At 37.8% G+C, this 9447-nt stretch overlaps 1 protein-coding gene across 4 annotated transcripts in view; it reads right to left on the reverse strand.

The window, feature by feature from the left end:
- The window catches only part of MTUS1 (microtubule associated tumor suppressor 1), an 85776-nt gene that overhangs the window by 55771 nt on the left and 20558 nt on the right, over positions 1-9447 (reverse strand). For 3 of the 4 annotated variants that reach the window (XM_017744403.1, XM_017744401.1, XM_017744404.1), the window contains 3 exons: positions 8919-9050; positions 7013-7102; positions 5728-5775 (listed from right to left, as the gene is read on the reverse strand). In XM_017744403.1, coding sequence (XP_017599892.1) covers positions 5728-5775; positions 7013-7102; positions 8919-9050 — 270 coding nt within the window. The remainder of the gene's footprint in view (positions 1-5727; positions 5776-7012; positions 7103-8918; positions 9051-9447) is intronic. The other variant, XM_017744402.1, reaches the window with a different exon arrangement.

Below are 9447 nucleotides of genomic sequence, written 5' to 3' on the forward strand. Positions count from 1 at the left end.
ATGGATGTGTGGAGCTGGAGAGCAAGTTTCTCACAGAAGTTCAGAACTAAATAATAATAAACATTCTGAAATATCTAACTTGTAATCCAGAACACAGCTCCTTACTTAGAAGCATTGACAGAAGAAACAGACATTGTTTAGTGTGAAAATCATTTTGGTTGGGCTACAAAAGGCCTTAATGAATGAGCGTCGGCCACTACAGGAAAACTGACAGAATTCACACCAAGTCCTCATTGCTGGGATTTGAAATATAATCCCAAAATTTTCAGTCCCCTGATTTAAGAAACTGCCCACAGAATACAAATACCACTTGGATTACACGGCTCATATGTCACTCAAGCAAGCCTTGAGGTTTTTTTGTAAATTCCTTGTTTTTTTGTAAAAATATCTGTTGAAAGCACAGGGAACAGTGCTGATTGTTAGCACGGAGCAGCAGACAACCTCCCCAAATTGTTAACTTTCAGAAGATCAAGTTTGAGAAGGACACAAGGAACATGAATGCAAATACACTGATAGACTTACCTACCAGCTGAAGGGACCAACCTGGAATTACATTAAGACTATGTTGTCATGTACCTCTGTTTTTTTTGTCTATCCTATTGTCAATCCTATTGCCTATTCTAACAAACATATTACATCAGGAAAACACCATTTGTTTAAAAATAAAAACCAACAAACAAAAAAACCCCACTCAAAAAAGATGACTTCTAATGTAGGGTGCCATTCTCCAAACATCAGCACCAGCCATTTCACTTTGAAGACTTCTGGAGCATTCTAGTTCTCACCCAAGAAATTAAATCCTTAGATCCAGCTGTTGTACTGTACTTTATTTAGTAACAGTGGAAAAATCTGACCAAGAAGGCAACAGCTATTGTGTTTCAAAGATTATTTCAGGTTTATAGATATTCCCTTAACTTCTCAAAATAAGTATCATTATATGTCCCCAATGAATACATTTATTAAGAAATTCCAAATCACATACATTTAGATTAATTCTGCATTTATTTATACAGAAATGGCAAAACAAATGCCAGCTTTCATAGTTAGTTCACATGCAGTAGCTACACTACTTAGTAGCTTTGCTGTCTGTTTATAAGAGCATTAGCCTGAAGGTATTCTAAGGCTAGATCACGAGACAATTGAGTCATTCAGATAGTTCATAGTTCACATGGATGAAAAAAACATCTAAAAAAAGACTATAGCCAGCTTTTTATTGCAGCTTGAAAGGCAACAAAATAGTCCAGCCACAGTAAAATATCTGCAAAAAGAGGTTTAAGCCTGATCTCTGTTGCTTTTCAAGGGATAAAGTGAAAATACTAATTTACATTGTTCAACTCCCAGAATTTCCAGAGTGTAAAACATTAAGTACATTAAATGAATACAAAATCTAATCTTGTACCTGCATCATCCCACAGCATGCAAAAGTGTTCTAAGTTCTTCTGCAGGATTTCCTGGCTTTTCTTTTGGAGATAGGGACAGAGACAGAAAAACAGACGAACCCAACTTATTTACAGATGCTGAAGCTGTTAACACCAGAGACTGAGAATCCAGTCTATCCAATACACCTACATTGAAATTCCCAGTTACAGCTAGTCAGAAGCCCCACTTCTGCAATGTGGAAGACCTGGACCTCTTGGCTGCTAGGGCATACATATTCATATATGCATCAAGGCCTTTTCAAGTCTCCAAGCAACACCACTGCCTGCACAGTTTCTTCTACACTTGCAAAAACCCTTACAAGCAAATACACACCAAGCCCCAATCAATAACAAACCCCAAAAGATCTTCTGATCAGATATGAAAGGAGGAACAGAGCCCTAATAATTTACTTGAGCAGATATGCCCCATCAGTAGGGGTAATTTTCCATACCTTGCTGAATGCTACAGTCAGCTGAAGACATAAGTATTTGGCATTCATAACAACGTGCATCAGATGTCAGAACAGTCTTTCTAATTTTTAAAGGAAATACACATTTTGATACAGTATAACATATTTTAAATATTAAGTCTTTTTTTTTGTTGTCAAAGCACAATCAGTGTGATACACATTAATCCTTGTTTTTCAGACATGGAAAGTGCAAATATGTTGAGGGTAACCTATTCTATCGAAGAATCTACAGTGTAAGAACTATTTCCTCTGAGTTGCAAAAGGGATGACTAAGAGCATGAAAGAAAGAGGGGTAAACTGAACCTTAAAGTCTGCCTCCCACTTTTGTCTGAACCAGAGTATTTTGTTAGCAAAAGCATCCTCTCCCAGTACTAAGGGTTAGAGGGAAGAGCCAGCCACCATCTTTAACAACCTGTTCCAAGGGGCAACTTCATGGACTGTTATATTTATCCTTTATTTTTCCATTTGAGCTTGATGAGCACTATTACTCACTTTTGCAGTAAGCCCCCTGACCAAATTTCTTCCCTCTTCCAGTGTTATATTTTCTCAAAAAGGGTTGAACTAAAACAAACAGCCTTTCTTTATGAGAGTAAGAAAACCATGATGGAGCATGTACCATTACTTGATAAAGCTTCTTTGGTTTTCATGCCTGCTACAGACTCTAGTAACCATTTCCACTCTGCATACTCCAGCACAGTGCTACAAGATACGACATAAATCACACTTTACAGGTGTATCCAGCAGCTGTCCTTCCAATGGGCTTATGCTGCACGTATAAGTGTAACTGGTTATCCATAATACACCATAGACCCCTTTCAGGGTCATGGAACAACAGGATAAGCCAAATATTCACATGCTTTATTCCCAAAATGATTGCTTTACCTTTGAACTGCCAAACAGGGTATTTGCTTTTTCTTGGCTTACATAGGTTCAGAGATTACTGGGTTGTAATTTATCCTTAACATTTGGCCAATAACAGAGACCTGAGACGTGAATACCCACTGCATCCACACACACTGCACTGTAATATACAACAGAGGGATTAGACATAGGCACCTTCTCCTACAGGGAGGGCTGAAGAAAAAAGGAAACAGCACTAACTATGAATTTTAGACACAGTTTTGCATCTAGTTCAAAATTCCATCTCATAAGAGGCAACATTTTTATTCATATTTACATTAAAACATTACAGTAAGTGCACATAAACGTCCTTACTTGAAGTTAGCAAGTTAAGAAGTATAATAAAACATATTATTCCCAAGAAGTTAATTCTGCCTTAACTTTAAAGCCGGTGCTGAAGAAATATACCACAGAACCTGTAAATTTATTTGATGCACTGAGCATCAGCCATGAAAAACAAAGCATTCAGAAAAAGAAGCCTTGTGAATGTTTTAACACAAACAAGAAATTAACAGCTGCAAACAGGCAAGTCTCTCCAGTTTTACAGGCACACTAACAGTATGTTGTGACTTGCTTCATGTCAAGCAGATTCTGGCTGTGCATCATTGCTGTAAATGAATGGAAAATGGAGAAACAGCATCAAAAGTAAGGGATCAGACAGCATATCTAGAAAAGCCTGATGTTTTTTCAGCCTTGAAGAAATGTCAAAGGCAGCATGAACAACTGAGCTAGACACTTAGTCAATACCTTAATATTGTAATCAATTATCAGAGTCCTGCTGCAACAAATTAGTCCTGGGCACATGGGCAGGAAATAGAAGTAGTGTTGAAACTTCTCACTGGCTAAGGCTAAAAACTGTAGACTTAACTATGGCACTGAAATAAAAGAACAAAAGCTTTATACTAGCTGCAGTCACTAGAACAAAGCTTCACTGTAATATCAAAGCCAAAAGGAAAAAAAAAAAAAAAATAGAAGATAGCGGGTCTCATTCTACATGGTACTGGCTGGCATTACTTCAGTTCATTTCAAAAAAGATCATTTGTCTTTTCTTAAAATGTAAGACATTGTACTGCAGAATATCCAAGCAGTCACACAGTATTTTTATTCTGTAAGAACTATCTGCAACTGTAAGGATGGAAAAAAAACTTCTCAAAAATGCAAAATACTCCACCAGAAAGCTCTGCATTCATAAATAGGAAATTATACTAATGCTCTGTACAAATTAGAAATGTATTAAGTTGAATGTCTCACATCTCCAGTTTTGGAAACTGACTCAGTACAGTAAGCAGTTCAGGTTTGTTAGGACAAACACTGAAATACAGCCATTTTACTGGCAAAAGTCTGAGTAAAGAGCATTTACTAAAGAATTGCTAAATTACAGCAAATTTGGAGTTTATGACTGTATTTTTAAGGCATCAAATCCAACACTTCAAAGTCATGCAGCAACATGCTTTATTAGGTCAGAAAAGATGAATCATAAGCAAAATTCTACTAAACCAGTAAAAAGGGGAGGGAACACTACTTTTCTGCATGGAAAGTAGAGAGAATGTGCACACTAAGTTTAGAGGGAAATAAAGTTATATGTTGAGACTATTGTAAGCTAGCATAAGAGAAATTTACTCTTCTAGTTTCTAGTCCAGAAACAGATTTTATTGCTTATTAGGGGTTTCCTCAATTGAGCTGATCAAGACATTATGTTGCTAGCTGAATCATGACCTACATGCTTATACAACAGACTATGTTTGAGCTCTTGGAACTCAGTGTCAGGCTTTACCTAAACTAACATTAGTTCAGCCAAGTATCAATAAAAGCAACAAACAGAACAAGCACTTTGGGCAAAGTCTGACAGAAACCCTGACTCTTAACAGAAGATATCGAACGACTCTGTCACAATTAATATGTAGACATTTGACAAGAAAGAGAGTAAAAGACAAAAGCATTAAACGCACGTTATGACTACAGGAAATTTAAAAAATACTGCCACAGTACCAGAGTTACAGATCAGAACTGATTTGTCCAGTCATTTCAGACTCAAATTTACAACATCTGCTTGGCTACAGCACCTCTTTCAGAAAGACATCTGCTATTCACTCAGGGGACACAGGGCTTTCCAGTGATCTTCAGTATCTTTCAAAAAGGGCTTTTCAACGAGTAATTAATTACAAGTAGCTTTTAATTCAACAAATACACACTGATTCTTGGGAAGCTAATTTAGACTGCCAACTCTCTTGAAAAGACCTGGAAACTGCTGCAAGTAGAAGCATCATCTGAGGACTTTTCAGTCTCTTGGCAGATAGAAATTAGCACCAGGTGTCCTGACTGGCGCAAACACCAAAAACAAACCCAATATGAACTCCTTAAAACTCTGCCAGATTTTGAAACGCCATCTGCCACTTAATCAGCTGCGATTTCTCCCTCTGCCATAAGAGCAGACACATACATCAACATGCTCTGATAACTTCAACTTCTTATACAAATGTAGTCTACAGTGATACACAAAGACAGCTCACACCCACAGGTTATCTACAATGAACGTTCCAGAAAAGGAAGGCTCTGCAGGATTCTTCTATTTTTTTTTTTTTTTTTCGTAAAGTTGCAACACACGAGTTCATTCATTACTTACTTTGGCTAAAAAGTAAAAATTACACCCAAGTTTCCTTTCCATACTTTTTTTTGATACAGTTTAAAGCTCCTTAGGTTTCACTGGAAACAGCGTAACAGAACAGACTGCATAGCCTAAGACTTGGCTAGCCAGAAGACAGGAAGTAAACAAAACCCAGGAAAATAGGCTTTTTTCCATATTCCTTGAAACTAGAGTCAGTGATAGCTTACAGAATTATCCATGTATCTGTTCTTCCCAGAAAAGAACCAATACACTAATATAATACATAAACTTGAGTTGCACCACATATAATATAAAATGCATTCAGAAAACTCACCAGGACCCAAACAAGATAGGCTTTGGTGTACATTTTTTCCAGGAGTACCTGCAGAAAGGAAAGAAACAAACAAAAAAATTATACTTCAAGCCAGTAAGGGGCAGTAGGGCTGCCTTTTTTAAGATTCAAGATTCTTTCCGCATAAGGTCCTCAAACTTTGCTATTTCAGTTTCTTTCTTGTGATGGCTGATGGCATGATCTACAGCAAGATTTAGCATTATAAGGAACTGCTTATAATGGAAATGCAGGATGTATTCCCAATTACAACTATCCCATTACAATTATTATATTTAAGTTGGGTAGCACTGTTTTACTTTACTCATGCAAAGAAGACCACAGATAATGGAAAACTATCACCTATACTGGCTTTATAGCATTTTTTTTTTCCTTCTGTATGCTACGGTTGCTTTATTTGCATAGAGGAGCAACAAATTAACAACATTGTCAAATGTGCTAACAATCAAGTTAGATATAAATGAAACCACTGAGAAAGTTAACCCACCCTTACTGTATTACTTGAAAGTTATGTGAAAATTGACCTACGGACCTCATTATTTTGAAGGCTATTGAATGAAAGCAATCTTTCAGACTACTGGGTTAAGTGCAAAAGTCATGTGCAGAAGTTCATAAAAGGTCTTTTGACAACACCTTTCTGCAGGCTTTAGGAATAGTGTGTGATCCTATGGCATGGTTTTCATCAGGAAACAAGCTGCTTTTTACCGCCACTGCACTTGTTTCCCCCCACCTCAGCCTTGCAAATAGAGCTTTGCTCCCAAGTGAAAATCTTACAAAGCTTTTCCAAAGGTTTGTATCTGTTCTTTTGATTCACACTGGCAGAAAAGACTAATTTTAATTCACCGTTAAAAATAAAACAAACATCTGATACAGAAACATGAAGTGGACTAAATATCCTCAACAACCAGAGCTAATCAGCATCCTCTCACAAGAATCTTGCTTAAATTGAACACAGACTAGGCAAAATCTAGTGTACACTGTGTCTTGCAAGCATACAGCTTATAAGCAGATGACAGAACATCATTTAACAGACAGATTAATTATCCTGTATTTTTAGTCCTTAATGGGAAGTTTCAAGCAGATAGTAGACAGTGAATGTCCCTAAAGCAAATAGGTAAGGAACAGAATTTTGCAGAGCCAGTGTCCAATACGGTGAACTGCAAAGAAAAAGAGCCAACTATCTCAATTATTCTGAAATCATAAAGCATAGCGGCTCCTTCTCAAGACAGAGAGATTCAAGTAAAAAATTGACTACACAACAGCTGATTACCTCTGGTCTCACTGACTTTCCTTGCTAAGTGCAGTGGCCCAGATGATTTTGGTGTGCACTGGTTCAGTGAAGAAGACCTGGTCTTGGCTCCTAAAAGTAAAAGCTTAGATGAACTTTAAAGTAGCACTATGTCAGCAATTAAAGACATATCTTACTTTTTACAGTTAAGTACAAGATACACAAATCTACTCAAACACAAAAGGATAAACCTTCTAGAACATTTAAGCTGTATTTAAAATTAGCTCTGCTTTACCAGAACTCACCTTGGAAGAAATAAAAAGATAGTTTTAAAAACCTTCTAAGCAGGAGAAAACATTAGTAAAGATTTCATTTTAGCACTAAGATCAAGTTACTTTCATCTCAAAACAGCAGCAAATACAACGCAGCTACGGAAACACTGGCTGAAAGAGACCTCCAGAGACCAGATATCCAGACTCCCACTCAGAGCAGGGTCACCATTAAGACAAGATCAGTTGACCACGCTTTTGTCTAGATGAGCCTTGGAAACCTCCAGGAAGGGTGGTTCTATGGCATCACCGGGCAAGGATGCATTTCCCACTCTACAATTTGCAAGCATTTCTGATTGCCACATCATCTGGTGCTACTGAGAAGAGTTTGGCACCATGGCCTTTACAGCTGTCCTTTTCAAGTTACTGACTACACAGGCTCAACTCCCTCAACTTCTCCTCACTGGACAGAGACCCCAATCATCTTCCTAAGTCTCCACTGGGTCTTTCCAGTTTCAAAACAACCCTCTTGGTCTGGGAAGGACCCAAAACACAACACAGTAGTCCAGGTAACACTGATCTGAAGGGGAATACCAGCTTCCTTTGGCCACACTGCTCCTGCAGGTGCTGAAGGCACACTTCCAATTCACTGAAGATGATGAGCTATGCATAGTTGTGCCACATGTATTGGACCCCAACAGAAAGCATCAGCTTGTCAGAAAGCCATATGATTCATGTTTGTTTCAAGGTGATTTCTAATTTGTGGCATTTCACTCTTTACTTTTTTAAAGTATGTCTTTAGAGCAAGACGTTTGGCAGGAATCTCTTAACTTATTCTCAATTATGTCAGATAACAGCTAAAAATTTAAGTCTAAAGCAGGAGTACAGTATTTAATTAGGTTTATCCAATTACAATAACCAGTTCACCACAAAGACGGTCAGAAGCAAGCTGATAAAAGCTAGGACTTAGGAAAGAGACACAGCAAGCTTATTTATCTGCTCCCATTATGTTTTTAATTTTGCTCAGAGAATGAGTTGTCAACTGGTGCTGGTGGCTTGAGTAGAATAAGCACGGTCGGCCAATCAAGAGGTCCTAGCTCGAACAGAAATAGGAACCTGAACAATGTTTAATACAAAGGAATTACATTTAATGTTTCTTTTAGCACAAGATGATAAAACAAAATTAATTTTCTTGACTCCATTAAAGCTTCTAATTCAGCCAGTAAGAAGAATATCAAGAAAAAGCAGCATGAAAAGCTAAGTTTCTGTGACTCCTCCCTTCGAAAGATGGGACAATGTCATTGATCTACAAAAGAAGATACATCTAATAATACCTTATTCAAAAATATATCCCCATCCCCTAAGGCCCTTTCAGCTCTGAAAGGGGTGAAGATAATACGAAGTCTGCATAAGGACAAGAACAACCATACACTGAGGATAAATTCAGGGTACGTCTGTTCTGCAGATTACCAGCAGTGACAGAGTCTGTGCCTGAACTTTCTGAAAGAAAAGAACTCTTCTCAAAACAATGCAAACCCCACGCAATGACACCTGCCATGTAGCAAGGTGCATTTAGTCCCTGTACCATGAACATTTCAGCCTTCCTACAAAGTCTTGCAACACTTTGAAGCACAACTGATGTGATTTTACCTCCTCTATCTACAAACAGACTCATATACCTTTTGGAGTTGACCTCAACGAGTGCAATCTAGGTCTTGGTAATGCTTTCAAAGAGACAAACCCCGAAGTGCCATTCTGGCAGGCTGGTTTTGAAGGCCATTCTCCATTCCTGATGACTGTGGCACTTGCAGCTGCAAAACAGAATCACAAAGAATTTTCTCTAGGCATATAGAGTTTAGGGAACACTAAATCGTAAGCCAAGACAGTTTTACTAGAGATTAAAGGACCCTGAAAGAGGTTTGAGTTTATGCTCAAAATGGAAATTTTTCCTTGAAACACAAAAACCTGATATTTTGGGAAAACATTGTTTCAATTACCCAGAAAAAATATGAACATACTTCTGAAGTAAGTACAGATTGAGTAGACTTTGGTTTGGGCACTGAAAAATTACGTATACTAACACATTAAAGAGCAAGAATTCACATGGCATTTACCAGAGACAAGCAAAAATTAAGTCACTGTGGAATTGTCACAATGCTGCTTCTCTCTCTAGTCATTAAAAAAAAAGGGGGGGGTGGGGGGGGGGGG

The sequence above is a fragment of the Corvus brachyrhynchos genome, unplaced genomic scaffold, assembly GCF_000691975.1.
Source record: "Corvus brachyrhynchos isolate BGI_N302 unplaced genomic scaffold, ASM69197v1 scaffold17, whole genome shotgun sequence".
Classification (NCBI taxonomy): Eukaryota; Metazoa; Chordata; class Aves; order Passeriformes; family Corvidae; genus Corvus; species Corvus brachyrhynchos.